Source organism: Vigna unguiculata, chromosome 3 (genome assembly GCF_037176805.1).
Source record: "Vigna unguiculata cultivar grain cowpea cultivar isolate G323 ecotype 2 chromosome 3, ASM3717680v1, whole genome shotgun sequence".
Classification (NCBI taxonomy): domain Eukaryota; kingdom Viridiplantae; phylum Streptophyta; class Magnoliopsida; order Fabales; family Fabaceae; genus Vigna; species Vigna unguiculata.
In genome coordinates this window covers 9,830,613-9,856,754 of record NC_140794.1, presented here as the reverse complement: position 1 = coordinate 9,856,754, position 26,142 = coordinate 9,830,613, and the positions used below count along the sequence as shown (strand labels likewise).

At 36.5% G+C, this 26,142-nt stretch overlaps 2 protein-coding genes and 1 long non-coding RNA gene across 5 annotated transcripts; 1 reads left to right on the top strand and 2 right to left on the bottom strand.

Moving 5' to 3' along the window:
* Nucleotides 1-618: 618 nt before the first annotated feature.
* LOC114178387 (uncharacterized) lies at nucleotides 619-16,269 on the bottom strand. 3 transcript variants are annotated; one of them, XR_014993668.1, is made up of 9 exons: nucleotides 16,088-16,269; nucleotides 11,638-11,751; nucleotides 11,089-11,176; nucleotides 10,935-11,025; nucleotides 10,734-10,858; nucleotides 10,570-10,632; nucleotides 10,345-10,452; nucleotides 8,454-8,571; nucleotides 619-1,300 (listed from the first exon to the last, which is right to left on the bottom strand). It is a non-coding gene; the product is annotated as an uncharacterized LOC114178387 (long non-coding RNA). The 3 variants fall into 3 exon arrangements; XR_014993666.1 differs by lacking the exon at nucleotides 11,089-11,176 and adding an exon at nucleotides 14,603-14,771 and having other exon boundaries at nucleotides 16,088-16,268; XR_014993667.1 differs by lacking the exon at nucleotides 11,089-11,176 and having other exon boundaries at nucleotides 16,088-16,262.
* Nucleotides 11,971-14,635, top strand: LOC146887458 (uncharacterized). The gene has a single exon (XM_085671025.1). It carries the CDS (start codon nucleotides 12,162-12,164, stop codon nucleotides 14,343-14,345), a length of 2,184 nt encoding a protein of 727 aa, XP_085527151.1. The 5' UTR covers nucleotides 11,971-12,161; the 3' UTR covers nucleotides 14,346-14,635.
* A 964-nt stretch (nucleotides 16,270-17,233) lies between the features above and the next one.
* On the bottom strand, nucleotides 17,234-22,507 carry LOC114177746 (protein RTF1 homolog). The gene is made up of 2 exons (XM_028063252.2): nucleotides 22,208-22,507; nucleotides 17,234-19,772 (listed from the first exon to the last, which is right to left on the bottom strand). Exon 2 carries the CDS (start codon nucleotides 19,740-19,742, stop codon nucleotides 17,775-17,777), a length of 1,968 nt encoding a protein of 655 aa, XP_027919053.1. The 5' UTR covers nucleotides 19,743-19,772; nucleotides 22,208-22,507; the 3' UTR covers nucleotides 17,234-17,774.
* Between the last annotated feature and the right edge of the window lie 3,635 nt (nucleotides 22,508-26,142).

The following is a 26,142-nucleotide window of genomic DNA, read 5'->3' as shown; positions in this document are numbered from 1 at the left end:
ATCATAATAATATAATGCATGCATATTTAAGAACAAAGCATGCATGTGTGGACATAAATATTTCGTTAACTTTTTAATCTAGCACTAGTTTATCTTCTGACATACCTTTCCCTCAATTTAGGAGTCAAATGTGAGCAAAACCTTCGACTGAAAAAAGTGATAAAAGTAGCAAGGCTATGCAGTTAAGGAAAACTCAATCTCTTTTCAATAAAAACAATTAGATAAACTTTTTGTAAAGAAAACATTAATTTTAAGAATTATTAAGGGAAAATAGGTCTACGCCATCATTTACCTTTGTTCATCATTCGAGTAGCAGATGAGACTAGATATAAATAATACTCTGCAAAAATAAGAATAAGAGGCAAATGTAATGGCAAAAAAGACACTATCTCATAAGACTACCTGCATCCACCATAAACCCACAGCAATCCCTATCAACAATTCCCAACATCACCCAAAAAAATAAAACACTGACCAACAAAAGAAGCTTTAGTTTCAATTTTGGATAGATAAATAGAAACAAGGGATTCAGAATATCAAGTCAGTATACTTTCACTATCCTGTTTGCACTATCAGGCATCGATGTCATACTAAGAACTATCAGCCTCGTAAACGGAATACCAACCAACCTTAATAATGATTAATTGCAATTGTGTTTCCAAATAAAGCATCAGCGCTGCATAAGGTGTTAAGTATACGATATATAAATTCCTAACTTATACAATGAAAGCTACTTTTGCTGACAATTACATGTGATAGAAGTACCATACAACACAGTTAACAACTAATCCTCGCTAAACGGAAAATGACAATTTGATGAATGTGTAACATCCAGGTCCCCCATTTTTTTTCTGCAAGAGAAAAAAGATGTCACACCAACTTTAGAACTTAATGTCCTTCCTGGACTTTCCCTTCTTTTCTTCCATCTTTCTCTTCTAGTCCTATTCTCATTCTGCACCAGTTGGTTACATAATTAAATATAAAAATCAAGGCCTAAGTTAATAATAATAATCACAATATGGGTAGGTCTGTATGATATAATCAAATGCGACATAGCTCTGCAATGCAACCACGTCGCTGAAATCCTCGGGCTTCATAACTTCTCTTCCTCCCTCGCTTTTTCATACCCGGAACAGTTCCAGCAGAGATAAGAAATGAGACCCATGATTTCTTTGGGGGCGACATGTGTTTTCAAAATTAGAATTCATACTTTGTGGGTAAACATTTTCCATGTCATCCAACTCTTCTGGGAGTAAAGTGACATCCACTTTATCTGACTTTAGACCTTAAGTAAATCAACCTGGAAAACATGAAACGTTGTTATGCCACCAATCAATATTATCACAAAATCCCCTCCCCCATTTTCTCCCTAAAGAGAATACAGAGGAAACTCAAGTTTTACCCCTTTGACCCCTGACTTCTCCTGGGTGCCAGTGTTAACAATACAGCTAGAGAAAAAGGGACACCAGAATTTGAGAATATGTTAATAAACTGTTATAAAAACCAGATTATTATAATAAAAATATTCTCAATGTCTTCATAATAATTAGGAAAAATATCTTATATTTTTATTTCCTTAATTTAAAAGTTTTTATTGTTACAAATAGAAGAAATGATAAAAATGTAATTGGTGTGTGATTGTTATCAATAAAATAATCCTTTATTTTCTTATATAGTTCAAAATGTTATTAGAGCTCCCTATCTTTGAAGTCCTGTTTCCACTGTATCGTTAATAGCTGCCACTGTTGTTGTTCGCCATGGTCGTCATGGTAGGACCAAAAGGTGTGCTCCACTCAATGCGACCACATACAACGTCATTGGGACCTCATGAGCCCACTCCAAGGGGTGGTGATGTCTCATTTGACTTCTATTTCAGTAAATTTGAATTCATTTGGTTCTTTCACCAAACAGGTTCTATTTGTTACAATAAGAACTAAATCTTCTTTTTTTCAATGTCTAGGATAAAAGCTCTTAAAGAGAAACTTGATTTTTTTAGAAAATGATCGAATAAATGATTAAGTCCTCTGAATACTATACCTTACCCATGAAAGGTAAGGTAAGATATACTATTGACCCCTTGTCTCAGGATGTTTGGATTCTTGATCCAGAAACAACTGATCACTTGGTTCACTTTCTTAAGCTGCAAATGACTTGTGAACAACTCATAACAATTGCAAATGGTGATAGTGTACCCATATGGGGCTCTGGGAATATAACTTTAGATGTTTTATGTCCCACTACTAACCAATAGGCATATTTCCATACAAGGCTTACAAAACATTTAAATTGTTCAACAACTTTTTCTCTCCTTATTGTATTTCAAAACCTTGCAACAAGGAAGTCGATTTTAATTGCTAAGGGGCAACGTAGGTTGTATCTGTTGGAATTCAAATTCCAAAAAAAAAAACAAAGGTCAAACCAACAAACAATATCAGACACATAAAGAATTGGAAATCCCTCCTTCAACCTTACAAAATCCTTGTTCCCTCATTTCTTTTCTAAAGAGTTTTGTTTCGTCTTTCAAATGTGATATTTGTCAATTTGTCAATTGTTAAAGCATCACCGTGCATCTTATCTCATCTCAAGTAAAAAGAGTAATTTTCTATTTGACTTGATTCACTCTGTTAGATATTGTTTGATATTATTAAGATATTGTTAGATATTGTTAATCATAATATCAAACAATATCTTCTATTTACTCTATTTATTTTCAGTTACTCTTTTTAATTGTACATCTCTCTATTATAAATAGATTACCCTATGTATGGTTTATACACAAGGGAGATCAATCTCAAACCCCTATTTTCTTTCTTCTCAACATGGTATCCAAAGCTTAAGTTTTTTTTTTCGCTGTCGCTGCCTCTGCTGCCGCCGCCACCGGAGCCGCCGAACCGCCGCCGCCGCCAGAGTGCCAGTTTCGACCGGCAACCTCGAAGCCATGCCTCCTCCATGGCTTCTTCCGCTGCCTCTTCCAATTCTGAAATCTCTTCTGGTGTGTCTAACTCGTCCATCTACACTAACTATGTTAATGTACACTTATCCATTGACAAGTTAACTGGCCCTAATTATGCCACATGGTCATCAGACGTCCGATTATGGCTTAAGAGTCAGAGGTATCTTGATCATCTTGCCCCGAAAGCACCTACTCTCACTCCTGCTGAGAACGACCGTTGGGAAACCATTGATGCTCAATTATGTGTGGTTCTCAAGGGTACTCTTGATCCTTCGTTAAAGCAACTTTTTCGTTCCTACGAAATATGTGCTCAAATCTGAGAGCATGTCAAGTTATTATACACCAATGATACTTAACGTCTTTATGGCGTCTGTTCTAAATCTGCAAATATTATTTCCTCTAAACATCAAGACTCTATGACTGATTATATGGGCAAAATTCATGCTCTTTTTCATGAATTCAATAGTTATTGCCTCCTTCCCCCGACCCTGCCACGGAGATCGAACAACGCTCAAAGTTTTTCATGCTCGGAGCATTACATGGGCTTGCTGGTAAATATTCACATATTCATGATCAAATTTTGAGTTCCCCGGTTGTCCCCACCTTAACTTCAACCTGCTCTACTCTTTTGCGTGTACCAGAACAACCCAACACTGATACACCTACTTCTGTTGATGATTCTTCTGCGTTGGCATCTCATCGTGATGACCGGACTCGCCCTCGCAAACAGGGCAAAGGGCGTCCTAAGTGTGAACATTGTGGCAAGCTCGGTCACAAGATTGACAAATGTTATGCATTACATGAGTGTGAACATTGTGGCAAGCCAGGTCACAAGATTGACAGTTGTTATGCATTGCATGGTCGTTCTCCTCGCTCTACTGCAGCTGTTCAGACCAACCTTTCCCCACCTTCGTCTACTGGGGATCCTCCTTCTTCTATTTCATCTGATACACCTGCTATGTTCTACAAATTTCTCAAATGGTATAAGGATCAAGAGTCTTCTAGTTCCACTGCATCTATCGCTCACACAGGTACATCTTTTGTTGGTTTGACTCGATCTTCTTCTCCCGGTCCTTGGGTTTTTTGATTCGGGAGTCACTGATCATATTACTGGTAACAAATCTTTGTTTTCTTCTTTATCCTCTCCTAATCATTTACCTTCTGTTACACTGGCTGATGGTTCTAGAGTCTCATCTCATGGTGTTGGCACTGTTAAACATTTCCCTGCCTTATCGAAGTTATCTCATTTGGTGTGAGTCATGTCAATTAGGCAAGCATAGTCGTACTTCCTTTCCTCGTAGTGTCACACGTGATGCTTCGTCCCCTTTTGCCTTGGTTCACTCTAACATTTGGGGTCCTAGCCGCGTTAAGTCTACTTTAGGTTTTCAATACTTTGTTATTTTCATTGATGATTATTCCATATGTACTTGGTTATTTTTAATGAAACATCGTTCGGAATTATTTCATATCTTTTAATCTTTTTTTAATGAAATTCAAACTTAGTTCGGTGTTTCTATTAGAGTTTTCCGCAGCGATAATGACCGTGAATATCTTTCTCGTTCTTTTAAACAATTTATGGCTTCTCACGGTATTCTGCATCAAACTTCTTGTGCTTATATCCCTCAACAAAATGGTGTAGCTGAACATAAAAATAGACATCTTATTGAAACCACTCGCACTCTTTTAATTCATGGAGAGGTTCCTGAACATTTTTGGGGTGATGTTATTCTTACTGCCTATTATCTCATTAATTGCATGCCTTCTTCGGTTTTAAAGAATAACATACCTCATTCCATTTTATTCCCTCATAACCCTCTTCATCCCTTCCCTCTAAGAGTTTTCGGGTCTACATGTTTTGTTCATAATTTCAGTCCTGGTCTTGACAAGCTTTCTCCTAGATCACATAAGTGTGTTTTCTTAGGGTTTACACAATCACAAAAAGGATATAAATGTTTTTCTCCTTTTCTTAACCGTTATTTTGTGTCTGCAGATGTCACCTTTGATGAGTTCTCCCTTTATTTAAGAGTCAATCTTCACCTCTAACTCCATCCAATCCTAACAACTCTCCTAGTACCTTTAAGGTTCCTATTGTTTGTGACCCTCTTACTGTGTCTTCTTCACCATCGGTTCCTGCTCCACAGTCAGCTTCTCCTCCACCACCTCTTCAAGTTTATAGTCGCCGAAACTGATCACAACCACCACCGTGTGACTCCACTCAAGTGCCAACTACTTTGTCTCCTCCGACTCTGACACCTGAGTCTGACATTCCCATTACCCTCTGAAAAGGTATGCGTTCTACCCGTAATCTCTCTCCCCATTATATTGCTTTGAGTTATCATCTATTGTCATTACCTTTTTATACATGTCTTTCCTCTCTTTCTTCTGTGACCATTCCAAAATCTGTCCGTGAAGCTTTAGCCTATCCTGGTTGGTGTCAGGCCATGACAGATGAACTAAGTGCTCTTCATAACAGTGGAACTTGGGAACTGGTCCCGTTACCATCTGGAAAATCTGTTGTTGGTTGCAGGTGGGTGTTTGCTATCAAAGTTGGATCTGATGGTACTATTGATCGCCTCAAAGCTCGTCTTGTGGCCAAAGGTTATACTCAAATTTTTGGGTTGGATTATGGCAATACTTTTTCTCCCGTGGCAAAGATGGCTTCTGTTCGTTTATTTATCGTCATGGTTGCTCTTCAACAATGGTCTCTTTATCAACTGGATGTTAAAAATGCTTTCCTTAATGGTGACTTGCAAGAAGAAATCTATATGGAGCAACCTCCTGGGTTTGTTGCTCAGGGGGAGTCTTCTGGGATGGTATGTCGTCTTCGCAAATCACTTTATGGCCTAAAAAAATCTCCTAGGGCCTGGTTTGGAAAGTTTAGCAATGTTGTTCAGCAATTTGGTATGACTCGGTGTGAAGCAGATCATTCTGTCTTTTATCAACACTCGAGTGTTGGATATGTTTACTTGATAGTATATGTTGATGGCATCGTTCTTACAGAGAGTAACAACCATGACATCTCTCAGTTGAAACAACATCTCTATCACCATTTTCAGACCAAAGATCTTGGCAAACTTAGATATTTCTTGGGTATTAAGGTGGCACAGTCCAATGATGGTATTGTTATATCTCAAAGAAAGTATGTCATGGATATTCTGGAGGAAATTGGGTTGGTGAGTTCAAAGTTTGTTGATACACCCATGGATCTCAATACTAAACTTTTACCAAATCAGGGGGAGCCTATATCTGATCCTGAGCAGTATAGAAGATTGGTTCAAAAATTGAATTATCTTACCGTTTTTTGTGGTAAGCCAATTTCTTAATTCCTCATGTGAAGATCATTGGAATGCAGTCATTCGTATCTTGAAGTATATTAAAAGATCTCCTGGAAAAGGATTGTTATATGGTTCTAATAACCATACAAGAGTTGTTTGCTATTCAGATGCTGATCGGACAGGATCTCCTTCTGATAAAGATCTACATCTGGGTATTGTGTCTCCATTGGTGGTAACTTGATCTCGTAGAAAAGTAAGAAACAGAGTGTTGTAGCAAGATCCAGTGTAGAAGCAGAATATAGAACTATGGCCTCAGCTGCCTGTGAACTTGTTTGGCTCAAACAATTGCTTAAAGAGTTACAATTTGGATATGTTACTCAAATGACACTTGTGTGTGACAATCAGGTTGCTCTTCATATTAGCTCTAATATTGTCTTTCATGAGAGGACCAAACACATTGAGATTGATTGTCATTTCATTTGGGAAAAGGTCATGTCTGGAGACATCAAGATTGAGTTTGTTAACTCAAGTGATCAGTTAGCAGATATATTTACTAAGTCTTTACGGGGGTCTAGAATTGATTATATTTGTAACAAGCTTAGCACATACGATTTGTATGCTCCAGCTTGAGGGGGAGTGTTAGATATTGTTTGATATTATTAAGATATTGTTAGATATTGTTAATCACAATATCAAACAATATCTTCTATTTACTCTATTTATTTTCAGTTACTCTTTTTAATTGTATCTCTCTCTACTATAAATAGATTACCCTATGTGTGGTTTATACACAAGGGAGATTAATCTCAAATCCCTATTTTCTTTATTCTCAACACACTCTAATGTTTGAAAACCTGTTTTAGAATTTATTTTTGGAACAAAATGTTTTGTTACTTCTAATGATGATTGTATCCATATCACATGGACATACATTATGAAAAGTAAACACCAAGAATTAACTGCCACATACATTATCAATAGGTTACCTATCTTATGTGTTCCCTTTACTCCCTTAGTGTCAAATCTACCTTGTCGTGTTTTGGATGTTCTAGTTATGTTCACTCTCATACTCCTAATCGTAGAAAATTAAATACTAGAGCTTTTAAATGTGTATTTATTGGTAATCCTCGTAATAAAAAATGATAAAAATGTTATCATTTTGAGAGTTGTCGTATCTTTATCACCATGGATGTCACTTTTCATGAAATAAAGTCCTTTTTTGTAAGTCCTATGCTTCAGAGGAGAAAGAACTTGAAGAAAAAGATCTCTCCTTACTGTCATTACCATATTTATTTTTGTAGGATGCTTAAGATCCAAGTGATGAAACCACCACAAAAGGGATCGCACCAGCCCACAACGAGGAAAAAGACAAATTATGTCACAAAATATCAAAGACAACCACTTTGACTCCAAAGCAAGAAGAGTTGTCTAACTCGGAAGTGGAGAGCCTTGAAGGTTAGAGTGAGGAGAGGAGATAAGTGTTATTAAGAATTTACTCATTGTATTGAGAAGGACAAAAAATATAGCATGTTAAATATCCTAGTTCTCAATATGTCAGTGACAATCTTTCTAATAGATATTGAAGCTTTATTGTTGCCATAGAAATACCTACCTCAATCCAAGAAGTTATGAGAAGTGAACATTGGGCTCAAACCATGAGAAAGGAGATTGATGCATTAGAAAGAAACTCAACATGAGAGATTATTGACAAACCAAGAGACAAAAAGATCCTAGGGTGTGCAGATGGATATTTACACTTAAGCATAAGGTAGATAGGTCAGTGACAAGTATAAAGCTAGATTGGTTGCAAAGGGTACACTCAAACTTATGAAATTGGCTATGAGGAGACTTTTTTTGATGTAGCAAAGATGAATACAGTTCGAATTATTCTTGAACTAGCTACTAATTTTGAATGGGACTTGCATTAGTTAGACTTGAAGAATGTCTTTCTCTATGGAGCTTTAGAAGAAGTGTATATTGAGATTAAGATTCCTTTCTATTAGGCTTTTAAAATGTTGAAAACAGAGAAACCAAGAAGGCATATGATGAATTTTGTGTGTTTAGAGCCTATAGGAGAGAAACCATGATTACAAAATATTCAGTTACCCTATCTATTTTAGCTTATAACATAAATATAGAATCAAACTCATTGATCCTAATACCAAGAGTTACTAGATTGACTTTAACATATCTACAAGATTCTAACAGTAAGTATATAATAAAACCTGATAATTAAATATCCATTTTCTGCATTTTTGGTTGCATGCATTCTCTTTGCTTTTGTTTCAACATTTTAATCTCTTCTTTCTCCATATAAGCGTGCATGAGAAAAAAGAAGAAAACCTGACAGATAAGTAAGGAGTACAGTAATTTAGTAAAATTACTTAAATGTTTAAAAAGACAGAAACACGTACGTTGCAAAGACAAAGTTCACGTTATATCCAGTTCAGTTGAAAGAAACAGCAAAAACCAACAAAGCGAGTGTAAGAAAACCATGTGAAACATCAGTCAGAAAACTAATGACACATCAACTTTCCAATATAAACAAATTGCAGATATAGAGCAGTACTAAAATGGACAAAAATTTTGAATAAATAAAATGTTCTTTGTAATCGATCATTAACACTAAGCAAATTGGAAGCATCTGACAATGCAAACACGATTTGTTGTGGAACTCTATAAAACAAAAGTTACTGAAGTAGGTACAGTGTCATTTAGAATAAGTGTTGTGAATTGGGTCATCTCTCTTCTCTTACCCACTACCAAGCATGCACAAACACTACAGAAAAACAGTCAACGGAGTGCAGTGCAATTTGCCTACTTTGGATGCCATTTTTCACAATTTTGGCCTATAGCACCCGGATGGCCTGATGCAGTGCAATGACAGTTGGCTGAGAGCATCAGGATTCTGTACCATGAGAATCCAGTGCAATTAAATACTGTGCATGTATATAACAGCCATATTATCATATGCACTCAAGCCTTTGTTTAGATGGTGTGATGGTAAGTGAGGGAGTGAGAAAATACAAAAGAAGAGAAATGAAAGGAGGGTGAGATTGTTTGGATTAAAAGAATTAGAGTGGAAAGAGAAAATAAATGAATGGCAAATTTTTGTTTGTTTGAGAAGATGAGAAAAGAAAGAAGGATTGGAATTGTTATGTAATGACTTTTATACTCCTGGTTCATATAATATTTTAATATTCAAAATGGCATCCGAGAAGTAAATTATTTGTACATTGATCAACATTGCATAATCAGTTATGGTTTGTCCATAATCAATTTCGCACCCTTGAGTAAGAATCGTTCTTGTAAATACAAGCCCACAATCAATTATGACCACGCATATTTGATTACGTTAGATCCCTATATGAATCAGGAGTATAAAAGCCATTACATAACAATTCCAACCCTTCTTTCTTTTCTCATCTTCTCAAACAAACAAAAATTTGCCATTCATTTATTTTCTCTTTCCACTCTAATTCTTTTAATCCAAACAATCTCACCCTCCTTTCATTTCTCTTCTTTTGTATTTTCTCACTCCCTCACTTACCATCACACCATCTAAACAAAGGCTTGAGTGCATATGATAATATGGCTGTTATATACATGCACAGTATTTAATTGCACTGGATTCTCATGGTACAAAAATGCCAATGACCCCTCTCTTCTGCCCAAGCCCACGTGAAGTAATGGTGACAGTTTTACACAGCCAACATGACTTTCCCCTTTTTTCTGACCATCTTTGTGAGGAAACTCAACCCTGGGGGACCAATATGTCAACCAAACTCAACCTTTCCACTCAAATCCCCCCAAATTATCATAAATTATGTCAACCAAACTCAACCTTTTCTCTCAAATCCACACCAACAAATGAAGTGATCCATACAAAGGCTTAAAATAGAAATCAACGAAATTTGAATCAAGGATGCTAATTGCAAACACCTACATGGTGATTGGCACAACCACTCCCCTGCAAGCATCACATACATGCATATAGCAGAAATGTCATCAACATTATCTATTTATCTTTCTCACTCTATCCCAATATCCCAGATGTCCACCACAACCATCGTGTGTATGCATCTTTAACCTATAAACCATAAATTGTTGACTCACCAGCCAAAATTTTGTCTTTTGGCAGCAATGCCTACGTACAGGTAGAGTATTTGGAAAATATTTCAAGAACACCAGTAACTTTGGATCTGCTGCAGTGGCATCCCACACCTTAACATTGAAAAGAATAGTTACAAGCGTTTGCATAATGGCATAGGGCCAAAGTAGAAAGTTAGGAGTCAAGGCACAAATGTTCGAAACCAAGCATACTAAACAGAGTATTCCAACCTCAACAACATCAGGTCAGGAGCAAATCTGTTTCAGTTCAGTAATCTTCATCTGGCATTGAAGCTTAACACAAAAATTAAACTTTTAGCAAATTGTGGAGAGGAATATAATGGTCAAATTCAACAAACAAAACAAATAAATGAATATGCCACAAATCACTATACCTTCTCTTCTTGTTTGAGATGCCTCTCGCTTTGCTCACGATCTCTTCCTTCTTCTTCAGAATCAGAGTCTGCTTTCTTATTGGTAGTTGCTCACTTTGAATAGACTGGTGCTTCTTATCAATATACTGGTTGCATCCAAGTAAGCAGTTCATCAAGAAATATATGAAGATGCAAGGCACAAATAAACAATTGACACAATACCTCTGAGCATATAATATTGCGAAAACTAAATTTCTCGAACATTTATTCAGATTTCTTCATCCAAGCTAATATCATCTGGCTCTTCCCGGTCCTGAATTTCAACTTGGTCAACAACCTCAAATTTAAGAGAATGGCAGCACTAAATGGGCATTACCATCATTTGTGTATTAACACCATTGCAATTGAAACCATTAGAATGCTTCACTCTTCTATTAATCGAAATATAGTTCTGACAAAACCATCTGTATAATTTCCAAAACACTAATAAACAGCTTAGAATGAAAAACCTCAAGGAATTCTAGTTTCCAAAATTAAACAGATATGATATTTGACAAACATCTATGATGGTAATCAACCTATAGCTTCTTAGTCTGCACTATAACGGATAAACTTTCACATAAACACTTCAAAGAGATGAAAATAAGAAAAATAAATAGTGAAATATACTTTTCCATATACTAAAATTAGTGTGTGTGTGTATATATATATATATATATATATATATATATATATATATATATATAATTAAAAACATAATTTTGGACAAACTAACTGTTAGAGTAGTTTTAGGGTTTGATAAGGTAACCGCATGTGGTTACCTACTGTTAGGATCGAAACCTGTTTAAGATAGGTTCCCCTTCTCTTGTAAAAAGAGTTTTTCACTCTGTTTTCAAGTCTATGATGAAAGATTTTCAGATCTTACCTGTTTCCTCTTGCCTCCTTTCGTTTCTGGCTTTTCTCCTCTCTGCTACAGTGCTCTTCTTCTTTCTCTGCTTCATCTGAATCATGGAAGCTCCCAAGCTTCTAGGGTTTGGCTCTGTTGGATAATCTTTAATCTTGTTAGATAATCTTTAATTCTGTTAGATGATATTTAGATTATATTTTAGATTATAGAGTTGTTTTTATTTAACAAAGTAATAGGGTATTTTATATTTAGTTAATTAGATTTAAGTTAGTTATTATTTTAGTTAGTTAGAGTATATAAGATTTAGTTTGATTTGTTATTATTTGGTTTGTAATTGGCTATATAATAACGCATTCTCCATCAATGAAAAACACCACAATGAGTTATATTGCATATTCTTCTAGTGTGTGTGAGTTTTTTTCCAACAAAGTGGTATCAGAGCATAAAAGCTCTGAGTACCGAGTGAAGAGAGAGAGAGAGAGAGAGTGAGTGAAAACAAGTGTGCGCTTGAGTGCTTTGGGAGAAAAAAAAATATAGGAGAGATGGCAAAGGTTGTGAACGGTATGACGGTGCCGCAATTGACGAAGAAAACCAATTATGATAATTGGTGTCTGCAGATGAAGACCCTTCTGGGATCCCAAGACATTTGGGATATAGTGGAGAGCAGATACGAAGAACCCGCGGAGGATGCAAATCAGACAGTGGCCCAGATTGCTGCGTTGAAGAAGACGCGAGTGAAAGACAAGTCGGCTTTGTATTTTTTGTACAACGCTGTGGACGAGTCAGGCTTTGAGAAGATTGCAAACGTTGCATCTTCAAAGGAAGCATGGGATATTCTGGAGGTTGCATACAGAGGGAACGATCGGGTCAGACAAGTCCGGCTTCAAGCTCTTAGAGGAGAGTTTGAAGGGCTGAAGATGGAAGATAAAGAGCAGGTAGCCGAGTACATAACTCGGGTAGAGAAGGTGGCCAACCAACTCGGCAGGAATGGAGAGCCAATGCTGGCAAGCCGGGTTGTGGAGAAAATCTTGAGATCACTGACAGATGATTTCGAGAGCATTGTATGCGCCATCGAGGAGTCGAAGAACCTGTCAGTTCTCTCTGTGGAAGAACTTGCCGGGTCATTGGAGGCCCATGAACAAAGGAGAGGGAAGAAGCACGAACCGCGTGATCAAGCACTAAAAGCGCAACTTGATTTGGATGAAACTCGAAATACTCAGAGCCGAGGTCCTGGAGGCAGAGGACGAGGTGGAAGACGACGAGGTGGCCAAGGTCGAGGTAGACAAGGTCGAGGTGGATGTGACCGAGATAATGTTGAAGAGAGCACAGATCAGACTAGGCAAAAGAATTGGCATGGTCGTGGTCAAGAAAGGGGCCAAGGAGATTGGTCTAAGTCAGAAGTGGAATGCTTTAGGTGTGGCAAGTACGACCATTACGCAAGAGAATGCAGATTGGCATATTGCTACAACTGTGGCAAGATTGGTCATATAGCAAAATATTGTCAATCGGAAAAAAAGGAGAAAAATCTTCTCACAGAGGAAGACGACGAGGAAGAGATAGGGATTTTAATGATGATGCAAAACTCAGATGACGAACTCAAGAGCGGTAAATCGGAAGCTGAGTGGAGTTCAAGCCATGTGAAGGAAAGGAGATTAGGTGACGAGCTTAGTCCGGGTTGTTTAAACTCGGTTTGGTATCTGGACACTGGAGCGAGCAATCACATGTGTGGAGATGAGAGTTTCTTCAGCGAACTCACCAAGGTAGAGGCCGGATTAGTGTCATGTGGAGATGATTCCAAGATGGTGATAAAAGGGCGTGGAACAATCCGGCACATGCAGAAGGATGGACGGGTTGGAGAAATCAGGGATGTCTACTATGTTCCTGAGCTGAAGAGTAATATTTTGAGCATAGGTCAGATAGTGGAGAAAGGAAACTCGATTATGATAAAGAACCAGGTATTGTACTTGAAGGACAAGCACGGTCGGCTAGCAGCACGGGTAAAAAAGGAGAAAAATCGGATGTACAAATTGGAGTTGAGTATCCTGCAAAAAAGGTGTTTGAAACATGTGGACAGTGAAGGCAACATGGGATCTGTTCAAAACGACATGGTGGAGAAAGATACAAGTAAGAAAATTAAAGTAGTGCGATCAGAAATAGAAGAGACAACTAATCTTGCCGAAGAAGTTAAAGAAGAAGCAGTGTTGTTGATGATGGGATGTAGCTCGAGGGATGAGCACAAACAAGTGGAGAAGTCGGCAAGAAGGTTGAATGTCATAAATCAGTCCAGTAGCATGGAGAGGTGGTCAAGACGTGCAGATAGCTCGGATAGGTCGTGGAGTGTGGACAACTCGGATCTTGAAGAAGACGAACAAGAAGTGTTAGGTTTGCAAGAGCAGTTGCGTGTCGAGAAGGATCTGAGAGTTGTACTGGAGGTGCAAGATGAGAAGTGGCGACTTGGAATGGATGATAAGTTTGGTGTGAAGAAGGCGTGGAAATTTTCCGATCTCTTAAAGAGAGTTCGGTCTATTCAGAGGATTCCGGTTAATGGCAAGTCGGCCACAGAGATCACAAAGAACCCAACAAAGGGTAAGTCAGTCAAGGTTAAGATGAAGTCGGTCAAAGAGAAGATCAAGTCGGATAAAGAGAAGATCAAGTCGGTCAAAGAGAAAAGCAAGTCGGCTATGGAGATAGAAGATTGTTTGGGACGAGAGAAGAAAAAGATTTAAGATTATGGGGGAGTTTTGTTGGATAATCTTTAATCTTGTTAAATAATCTTTAATTCTGTTAGATGATATTTAGATTATATTTTAGATTATAGAGTTGTTTTTATTTAGCAAAGTAATAGGGTATTTTATATTTGGTTAATTAGATTTAAGTTAGTTATTATTTTAGTTAGTTAGAGTATATAAGATTTAGTTTGATTTGTTATTATTTGGTTTGTAATTGGCTATATAATAGCGCATTCTCCATCAATGAAAAACACCACAATGAATTATATTGCATATTCTTCTAGTGTGTGTGAGTTTTTTTCCAACAGGCTCGAGCCTCCGCCAAACCCAATATGGCATCAAAGCAGGTTTATAACCTGCCCTGCTTCAGCTGTTTTTCTTCTCCCTTCTTCCAATCTTGTTGCTTTCTTGAACAATGGCAGACTGCAATGACAAAGACCAAGATTATGCACAGAAAAAGGTAGCAGATCAGATTCTCAACCCCTGCAGTCCCTACTACCTACATCCAGGAGAAAACCCTGATCTTGTTCTTGTTAGCCAGACCCTCAATGAGACAAACTACTCTACTTGGAACGAGGTTGGAAACGTGGTCTGAAACATGGTCTTGTCTCTAAAAACAAGATCAAGTTCGTGGATGGCAGTATCAAGGTTTCTAAAAGAGAGAATCCCATGTACAATGCATGAGAAAGAGCAAACATCATGATTCTATCTTGGATCAGCAAGATTCTATTTCCACACATAGCTGAAAGTGTGTTTACGTAAAGAGTGCCAAGGATCTTTGCGATAAATTAAAAGAGAGATTTTCCAAAAAAGATTATTTCAATATTTCAGATTTGCTGTAAGAAATCCACTCTCTTCGTCAAAAGGAACATAACTCAGTTTTTCAAAAATTTGAAGATTTTATGGGAAGAATTGGAGTCTTTGAGATCCATACCATACTGCAGTTGCGATATTCAATGAAAATGTGATCTTTCCTGAATTTCTGTGAAGTACAGGAAAATAGAATATGTGATTTGCTTCTCCAAAGGATTAAATGATACCTACAATTATGTGAGGACTCAAATATTGTTGATGGAGCCCCTTCCTAAGATCAATCTGTCTTTTCTCTTATAATATAACAAGAAAGACAGATTACTGGCAATCTTGACTATAACAGTGAAAGCAAGACTATTGTTAGTGTTGCTGACAAACAAAGTGGTTGGAAACAACAAAATCAGAGTGGCTGGAAACAACAAAATCAGAGTGGCTGGAAACAATCTGAACAAGTTAATTGGAAACCACAGGGACATGGTAATGGCTGGAGAAAAGGGAGAAACAAACAATCGAGCACAACTTCTTTCTCACTTGAATCATTCTTGTGGTGTACAACTTCACATTTGAAAAATGTAAAATTGAAAATCTTTTTCTATGAACACGACTTTTGTATCTTTTTCACTGTGGATCAAAATTAATGTAGATTGAGCATAACTTTTCCTATTGAAATCATTCTCACCATGTACGATTTACCTTATTTGGGCAATATTTTTAAATTTATCCATTTACGTAATTTTGAGATAAATCTATCCCCAATTTGTAAAAAGACCTGTAACTCTAAGCACGATCTCTCAGAAAATATGATTCTGCTGCCTGTATTGCTATTTGCACCTCAAGATTCAGATCCAAAGGAATTCAAATTATCAAAGGAAACTAAATTGAAGAATAAGAGATGCTCTCAGATTCTGAACACGTAAGCCACTGACCGGATTTCAGTGCGTCTTCAAACAATTGGAATTATTCGAATAAAACCATCGAGCTTGTGTCAATGAATCGCCAAATGCATCGAATTGAATTCTTCAATGATTTGCACTGAAATCAATTTCAAACAAAAACACTAACTTAAAATGCGGGTCAATTCAAACGTTTAAACCCAACCCACATATGACCCACAAAATGAGAATCAGACAGACCCGTCTCGCATTTATTAATCGAGACTATCCGCATTTTCTTAATTTTTATAGAGATTTGAACAAAAATTTAATTTTTACAAAAATTTGAGTTAAAATAAATACAAAATATATAACTAATTTTTAAAATAATTATTAAATATAAAATTTGAAAAATAAAATATGTATCCAAAATAAATTTTGAGAATAACAGTTAAAAACAAAAAAAAAATTATAATAACAAGTAATAATAAATTATTTACAAAATAATTAATTTGAAAAATAATAATTAAAGTTAAAATTAAAATATTAAAATATGGACAAAAAAATATATCTCTATAAATGATAACCTACAGCCATTTGCTTTCGCTAGCTACACGGCTCCATAAACTATTTAATTAACTAATAAAAAATATTATTTATAAAAAATTTAATCAAAACACATCATTTCAAGTTTTTTTTTGCCTTTTCTCATCAATTACATTTTGGGAAGAAAAAACCGAGAAAAAGAAAACCCCTTAACTATCAATTTAAGAATAGCTTTAACTCTTCAAAAAATCAATCGCCCGGTAAAAAGGTACTGTTTCCAAATCTTGCCTCCTTCAACCTTTATTTGTCACTTCCAATTTTCCACAAAGCACTAATTAAATGGAAAATCGATGTCCTACAAAACATTTCTCTCTGGTTCGCCATCGCAGACAAATAACACAAATAACTAGGTTCCTATATCTTCCGAAAGGATCATATCATATGCCATTAATTTGAAATTAACCATTGCTGTTTTTATATAATTCAGAGTAAATTGCATTAATCACTTTGAAATGTGTTATAATTACACTAATCTTCCCCTCACACGTTTTATGTAACACATACATAAATCTTCCCTATGTGCTCTATTGTTTTTCAAACACAACGAAGTTAATATGATGTAAAAGAATATCAACAGTGAAAGAAGTGAGGGAATACAAAAAACAGAAGGTTGATATTGGTATAACTTACAAAACCCCAAAGGTGGCTAATGTAACTTACAATATAATTTGTACTTTGTATATGTCATCATCAATACAAAAAGGTATTTCTAATGTTGCCGAGAGAACTACAATAATCTTAAGAGAAGCTTCCCTTACTGGAAAACGAGAGCACAGGAAAATGAGTCATAAGGCTCGGCACACACGAAATTGAAAGTGAAACAAACCAAAGTTCTTCTAGACAATAATGGTCTCAGCTCAAAACGAGAGATAACACTTCACCATGATATCAGACTGGGCGTTAATCTCTCTCTTAAGTTCCAACGACCTGGCTTAAATACCATTGTTAAATCACACACATTCTTCACCACCATTAATCAGATATCTGCTGTTTAATATTTGATCACTAAGAAATACAAACATATGGAAACATGACCACTTATTCAACATACATATACATTACACAGTCGACACAAACCATCTTCAGTCCATATAAGCTTAAACTTACCTCAACTCTGCAAGAGCAGCAAAAAATTTCAAAGAAGCCCTCTTCTTCTTTTGTAATCACTGACAGTCAGCGTCAGGGAATGCCTCCTGCCATCATTTTCCAATACTCTAAATCCAACTGTTGCTTCTATCCTTTGTTTTCTTGCCATAAATCCCGCCTGAGCTCCTTGGGCCCCACCATATTTTTGAAGTAATGCCAACGAAATTGGCAGCTCAAAATTGTGCAGCATATTTGACTCTGTCCCTTGATCCACAGGAGCACTTGTATCTACTAACTTCCCAGCATCAGCAGCAGCTTCCAAGGCGGCAGCAGTAGCCACCATGCCAGCCTCCGCTGTAACTGGCACTCCTGTTGAATTTGTGCCTGGTCCGACCACTATGCCATTGACACTATTATTTCCAGCTGCAGCCTTTTGACCAGCATAATAATTCCTTGATCTAGTCCATCTCCTTGAAAATGGATCATAACCTGCCTCCCCAGCTTTCAAACCAGTATTCACAGGCTTCAATTCAGAGGCATTCTTGAAGTTCTCAAACCTGTTTTTTCTATTCATCTCAGCCAGCTTCAATGCCTTGGCATCCTTCTGCTTTGCTTGTCTGGATGCCTCTAATTCTTGCAGTCTTGCCCTGATCCTCTCCACTTCTGCCTCATCATGCTTACTTTGTGCTATTTCCAATTCCCTCCTCAGCCGATCCTTCTCAGCAGCAACATTTAGTGGCCTTGTTGAGGCAGACTTTTTTTCTTGTAACATCTGCTTCACAGTAGCCGCTGAGTAGACAAATGTGATGGCCTTTTGAATAGCTTGTTTTTTTTCTAACACATCTTGTTTAGTGGGCATCCGGCCACCACTACGATCTACTTCCTTAACCCACTGTTTGAACTCCTCTTCAAGTGGTACAGAGTCACTAACCATAGCCATTTGCCACCTAGCAGCAGAACTTTCATTCCCCCAAACAACATTCAAATACTTGTATGTAGTTTTATTTTCCAATCTATACTGTCGATCAGGTTCTGATGCATCAACATTTTTCACCATGCAGAGTCGGTAGATAGGTCCAGTTTTTGATCTACCAATTCCTACTCTTACAAAGCAACCAACTATTAACTCCTCAAAGAAAGGCTCCATAAACCATTTGGCAAGTTTTGATCTGCGGATAGTTATTTCCTTTATATCCTGAAATGAAGGACCTTCAGACCCAGCTAATGCCCTATCATCATCACTGTCACCAATTCCTCCATCCCCAGTTGACCCTTCATCATCACTGTGGGACCTACTTTCACTCTCACTATGACTTGAACTACTGAGACTTGTTGATGTGAACGGTTTGCGCTTTGGAGGAGAAAAATGCCTGGGCCCTGCATTTCTTGATGCCTCTCTCAGTTTGCGATGAGCTTCTGGATCTTGTTGCTTCAATCGCTTAGCACGCAATTCATTTAGCGCATCATTCTTAGCTGACCTGTCAGCAGATCTGGCTGATGCACGCATACGTGATGACGACATAGGTGGAGACTGTTTTCTGGGCACTGATACCTTTCCTTTCTCACGCTTAGATGCTATTTTCCCCAATAAGTTTTTATCATCCTTTTTTGTAGCTCTATCTGACAAAATCATCTCTCTTTGAAGTTCAGTCATCTCAGAAAGCTTTCGCCTGTCATCCTCATCCTTGTAGAGATCGTCACCAATATTTGATTCATCACTGCTGTCGCCATCATGATCACTGCGACCATCATCATCATCATCTGCTTCTTCCTGACTGCCTAAATCATCATCTCTTTCTGATGGATCTAACCTTTTCTTTAGAGGAACTTGCGATCCAGATGGCTTTCTGCTTGCATAATTGAGCTCATCATCTGAATCGTCATCCCTAGAATCACTCCCACCATCTGAATAAGCACCATCATGTCGTCTCCTTGAAGGCGGAAGAGAATGGCGATTTCTCCCAGATGTGCCAGTTCTCCCTGCAGCCTCCAAAAGCAAATTCTCCAAATCGGCCATAATTGACCCAGCTTCAACTTAAATATTACCCTGCATGCATACAAAAGAATCCAAAAAGGCAGTTGCAGATGAGAATACCATACATTAAATGAAAACAATTAATTTGGTGCATAAATGATTTTAAGCCATATAAGGTAGTACTTATGATCTCTTTTACATTATCACACAAACTTCTTTACACAGGTTTGAATAGTGCATTATTACTACATTTATGCAGTTTGATCTCTTCTCATTATTACTACAACCGGTGCTTGGTACATGTGCAGAAACTTGAGTATTTGCTACATAGGGTTATTGAGGGAATTATGTAAGCCACACCAATACTTTTTGGATATTGTACAAAGGGTAGTAGATTTTGGGTAAAGATTGACTGTATTAGACAATACGATACAATTCTCTACCCCCACCCGATATGAATTGCTGCAACACTAATTTTTTCTCCCAAATCAATCTTGTACTGTTTGAATCTCTTTCAGAATCGCATGAATCATAATTCTGGATTGATTCAATGCACGTGGGTGGAATTATGCATGGGTCACACTCCAAAACGACCAGGGTCACGCAAACCAATTTGAAAAACCCTAATTATTTTTTGTTCGAATTTGATCAGGAAGAGAGACAAGATGATTGTTCTTTTCTTTCCAGTCATGTTCAATCATTATTTTTCCTTTTTCTATCTTCTAGCCTCTCAGCCATAATTTCTTTTGTCCACCTACGGCCCTCACCCACTTATCTGTCATTTTCTAATCTCTTTCAGAATCGCATGAATTGTGATTCTGGTTTGATTCAATGTACATGGGTGGAATTGTGCATGGGTCACACTCCAAAACGGCTAGGGTCATGCAACCTAGTTTGAGAAAAACCCTAATCTGCTTTATTTTTTGTTCGAATTTGATCGGGAAGAGAGACAAGATGGTTGGTCTTTTCTTTCCAGCCATGTCCAATCATTATTTTTCCTTTTTCTAACTTCTAGCCTCTCATCCATAATCTCTTATCTCCCTGTTCGGCACTCACCCACTTATCTGTCTTTACCCTCGTGTCTACTATATAAACAATAAATGTTGGTTATGTCCCCTCTACTCCAGCAAGGTTACTCCCTTCCCTTGCTTCACACATACTGTTGCTAAATTATTTTTCTACCGAACTCTTGCTTTAAAAAGTGGGTACATAAAAAGGGAGTTTGATATTACTTCGAACTATTGTGAAAGTCTTCCACCAAATAGACCATAAGTAAAGTCTAAATTTGTATCTTTGCATGTCAATGCCTTATATGTAAGTATAAATGTTCCATTCTTTTAATGTTTGCGTTACAATTCACGATTCAAAATATAATTTCTCTGTTACATCAACTGTATCTCGACTCAACTACAATGGATCCCCCACATAGAAGTGGACACAGGTCAATCCGGATTGGTTCAATAACATTTTTTTATTCAAACTAATCAATTTTAATCAGTTCAGACTCTTTCTACTTTGGATCTTTGACCCAAACAGAACCAATTCAACTAAGATTTATTATTGAATCATAAATAATGAAAAAACAACTTAACGCAACACAATCTTTTGAGCATACTCAATTATTGGTTGAAATTTATTGAAATTCACAAATGTTGGTGGTTCAAACTTCTCTTACAATGAGCCTCTCCCCAAATCTTGTAGTTTCAAAATGAACTTTAACTTATGGTCCACTGTGCAGCAAGCATTCCTCTGTACAACAAACTATAATGCATCCAAATGGATATTCTATATAAGGAAGTTGAGTTTGGATATGGACTGACATATGGTTCAGATAGGAAAGTGACTGGTCATTTTCACATTATTATTACAAGACTTCTCATAAAGAGAAGTTAGGCAATCTAGGTATGCAAGATGTCATCTTTTAGGCCAAGAATGCAGTACAAGAATTGTGACAAAGGGTTATTGTTAGAACAATGCAAACAAGCTTATAACAACAGAAACCATAACTAAAATCCATAACCAAAATATGCCAAATCATAAGACTTTCATTAAACAATATTCAAGAACAACAAAATATTGGTATAAAAAATAATTGATAGATCTCCGGTCGAAGAAACTGACTGCTAAAGAAATACAGGAAAAATCTTATCTAAAAGTTGAGAGTAGCCATATATTGTGAATTATTGACTATTGTAATCGAAGTATTCAATTTAGTTGGAAGTATTCAGTATAGTTGGAAGTATTCAGTATAGTTGGAATGTTCGTCTGTGTGATCACAGATTCAGCAAGGAGTGAGTAAACATATTAATTGCATGGAAAAAAAGAGAATGGAAGAATCCAGTTGATAGATTAGAGAAAACAACCCCACTTTGTTATAGACACAAAAAAAAACTGTACTTTGCAAAAAAACATTGATCATACCACGAACCAACCCTTATAACTTGATCTGTACAAGAAAAAATAAAATTTGAACAGTGAAGTGCAGTTTGAAAAAGACATTGACATACCTATTGAAGATGCCGGAGGGAGCAAAGGAGGGGAAGTCAGACCCTGTGGAGGAAGCAACACCTTCTTCGACCGCCTCGACCACCGGAGTTCCTTCAGCGATGACGGACAGAGGCGGCACTAGCTAAGAGAAGGGGCTTGCCTGTGTTGTTTAGGGTTTTTGGTTTCAAAATCAGTCTTTGATTTTCTTTTCACAATCTCACTACCAAAATTCTGATCCTTTTCTCAAATGGTACTATTTCTTGACCTGAGCAAGTAAGCTCTTGTGACTCATAATAGATATTAGATAGGTATTCTAACAAAATAATAATATTAAATTATATCAAAGCAGCAGATCTTTCTTCTATTTCTATCCCTTCTTCTCTGTACATCAGATAAAATATGACGATCATATTCAAATGATGTAAATTATGTAATTAAGAGTCTAATTTTGAATTATATAATCAAAATTATGTACTATAAAATATAGTTTTAAAGGAAAATATTCCAGATATAATTGAAGATAGTAAGTTGAAATAATATTTAGTTGAAATAGTATTTTGAACGGAATAATTTAAATTAAAAAGAATAAAAAATTGTGTCTTGTTTTAAATTATGTAAATTACTATCTCGATAAACGGTGTAGTTATGTTTTAATTTAACGTACAATTTCTTTTGTCACATAAACCTGATATGCCGTATGAAAAGCTGTTTTATATTTGTTTCCAACAGTAAACAATAAACTTTTATAATTTAGTTTAAAGATGAAATATAACTTTTTATAATAATTTAAAAACAAAAAATATATTGAACATTTACAGTAAAAATTCATTTATAATAGGTTAATATATATATATATATATATATATATATATATTGTGTCTGTTTTAAATATTTTAAAAATTAGTTAAATATTTTTTTATACAAATTTTAAATAAAAACATGATTTTATTAAAAATTTAATATAAAAATAAATGAAAAATATTTTCTTAATATCTAATATTAAAAAATTAATAATTACATAAATTTTAAAATATAGTATCATATATTTGAACATTTAAAATTGAAGGAGAAACATTTATATGTAAAACAATAAATAATAAATAAAATATTAAAAATGTGTGTCATATTAATGAAGTGAAATTAATATTGTCATAAATAAAAAGAATGGTACATACAGAATATTGATGAATTTTGTAATATTAAACTAGTTAAACAATTTGTATCTTCAAACTTACTTTTATCTTGTTATCTAAGAGAATTTTTCGTCATTGAAATATAGTTGATTTCCTTACATATCTAAGTAAAATATATTTGAATTTTTCTGTATAATTAAAATATTATTTTTGTTTCAAATTAAATATAAAATATTATAATAACATTAACTATGTTTTATTTTATACCATGAATTGAGAAAGAAAAGTGTAAGGTCCTATTCTTTTTTTTCTGTCTTATATAAAGGGTTGTCCCAAATCTGATGGGCCTAAGAGTTGGTTCAAAGGTTAAAGCTGAATCCAAGCTGCCCTAACGCTCACACTTTCTTCATTCTCAGATTCGCAGCCGTTTTCCTCTCCATTGTATCGCTAGAGCTCTGCTAGGGTTTGTTTCCCGCCTTGAACCAGCCCGCCAAAAAGCTCAAGTAGTGATTTCTACTCCACGTAAGTGATTCAAAATCTATTGTATTTACTTCCTAAAGTTGTTCTTCGTATTTCACTGTTTAGATTTCGAACTAATCCTGTTTTTTCCACTGTTCCGTTGTTCCGCCAGTTTTGCAAGTCCATCACTCGAGCTGCTGTGCTCCGAGGTCCCATGTCGAAGTTCTGTTAACCCTTTTTCCAGGTACGGGAAGTTAGGGTTTCCAGTTTTGAGTTGTTTTGGCCTGTCCTTGAGTTGGTTGTTGATTGTATGGATTAATCCTTCGTTTTGATGCGTGAGAATACCTTGTATGTTTGGTTGGTTTGGAACATATAGCTGCTGCAGGTGAAACAATGGCGAGACCTGTTAATCTCGCCCAAGTGAGCCAGTCTCGCCTAGGCGAGACAAACAGGGATTCGCCCAAACCAGTTTGAGCGAAAGGTCGCCCAGACGACCCGCTTAAATTTTTGAGCGAGCGAACATCTCGCCTAGGCGAGAGGGGTCTCGCCTAAGCGAGATCCCGCGTTGGTTTCTGGATGCTCTTTCGAGCCCTCGCCTAGGCGAAGGGGGCTCGCCTGAACGAGCTCGTCTCGCATGAGCAAGACCCTTCAGCCTGAGCGAGGGGCTGGGCGAGGCAGTGTGTTGTTTGGATGCTTGTTTGTTCTTGGATGATTAGTATTGGTTTGGAAATGAATGTTATGATGAGAAACATGTATATAATGGAATATTATGTATGTTTGGCATGATTCATGAATGGTAGATGATGGGTTTGGTATGGACTTGACATGTGAAATAAATGAGGTGGTTATTATTAAAGAGGCATGATAACGAGATGAGTGGAAATCCTATGTGCATGGATGGGTTATGATGAGTTTGATCGAGTTGGAATTGGAAACATGAAAGGTATTGAGATTTTAAAGGTTGACATAATGAATATATCCTTGCATGACAAATACTATTTGACTGTGTGACCATGTTTTGTCTGTGTCAGTGCGTAATACCGTGGGGTCTCTAGGTGAGACTTTCAGGGTCGCGCTTCAGTGGTCGGGACGTAATTCCATGGCCCCTGTTAGTGGGTGTCCATGGTAGTGCCTCATCTGTATAACTAGGTAAGGATTCAAGGTAAGGTTGCATCCTGACGCTCTAAGGGGTCAGTTAGTCTCACCTAGAGCGGATTGACTCCTGTGGAGAGAGTAGCAGGAGGCCTGAAATTCATTAAGGACTAATCTTGTGGTGAGGGAAATTGATTCATTGTATTACTTGTAACACATAGCTCGAGGGTGAGCAGCTCGGGGGTGAGTAGAGGTATCCACCACAAGTGCAAGCATCCGTTGAATCCGACCAAGTTATACGTATCCGGATGAGTCGAGTCGAGTCGTAGTGTATTGATTTAAAAGTCATAACATGCTTGGTTGTTTTATGGATATTGGATGGTGAAATTATGTTTGACTGTATGATGAAAATGTTGTTGGCTCTAGCTTACCCTGTTTATTGTATGGTTGTCTTGTATGTGGCTCTTCTTTCTTGCGATGATCATCAATTTAATTGATGGGAGCAGATAGGCGAGGTTCTCGTGGTCAGCAAGGAAATGGCGATTCCGCTGCTTAGCCATCGAGGCTGGATTTTTATTTTCTTCATGGTTTTCGTTAGGGCTATGGCCCATGTATTGTTTTACGGTTGCTACTCTATTCTCTTTTGTTAGACTTGTATCTGGTTTCCCGTCGGCATTGTGGTGTGTCCAGATTGTAGGGGTTGTGTTAAAGACCCTAGGACTACGCTAAAGTATTATTATTATGTAACGTTTCCTTTAATTTTACTTAATAATTAAATGAGACGTTACAAACAAGTCTTTCAGAATATCTATTATATCTCTAAAACAATGTTATGATAATGAAATTAATGTAATAGACATTATGGTTGACATCTGATCAATTGAGATTTTTTGATTTTTTATTGTTGATTGTATTTTGGTTGACAAATTCCAAACTGTTATTTTGAACGTTATCTGAAGCTTAGTTGTGATTCTATTTTTCATGCATTTTTTTTTCTTTTTGACGTAGGTCTAAATTTATTTATTATTACTTCTTCTCCTCCATGCAATGTTCTTCTTCATGTATCCTTTCTCTTCTTCGTCGAAGATTCAATTCTTTTTTTACTTTTTTTTTTTCTGTTGAACATGTGTCTTTATATATCATTTTTTTTTTTACTTCTTATGTGGTCCTTCTTCTTTTTAGTGAAATGTTTTTTTTTTTTTACTTTTTTAATGTTGAAGATATTGTACCCATGGTTTAGTACCTGTGGATAAGTAATTTGTGTAAGTCAG

Bases quoted from the DNA above. Each gene is read 5' to 3' on its own strand.
- LOC114177746 (XM_028063252.2), bottom strand. From the start codon at position 19,742: ATGGCCGATTTGGAGAATTTGCTTTTGGAGGCTGCAGGGAGAACTGGC.
- LOC146887458 (XM_085671025.1), top strand. From the start codon at position 12,162: ATGGCAAAGGTTGTGAACGGTATGACGGTGCCGCAATTGACGAAGAAA.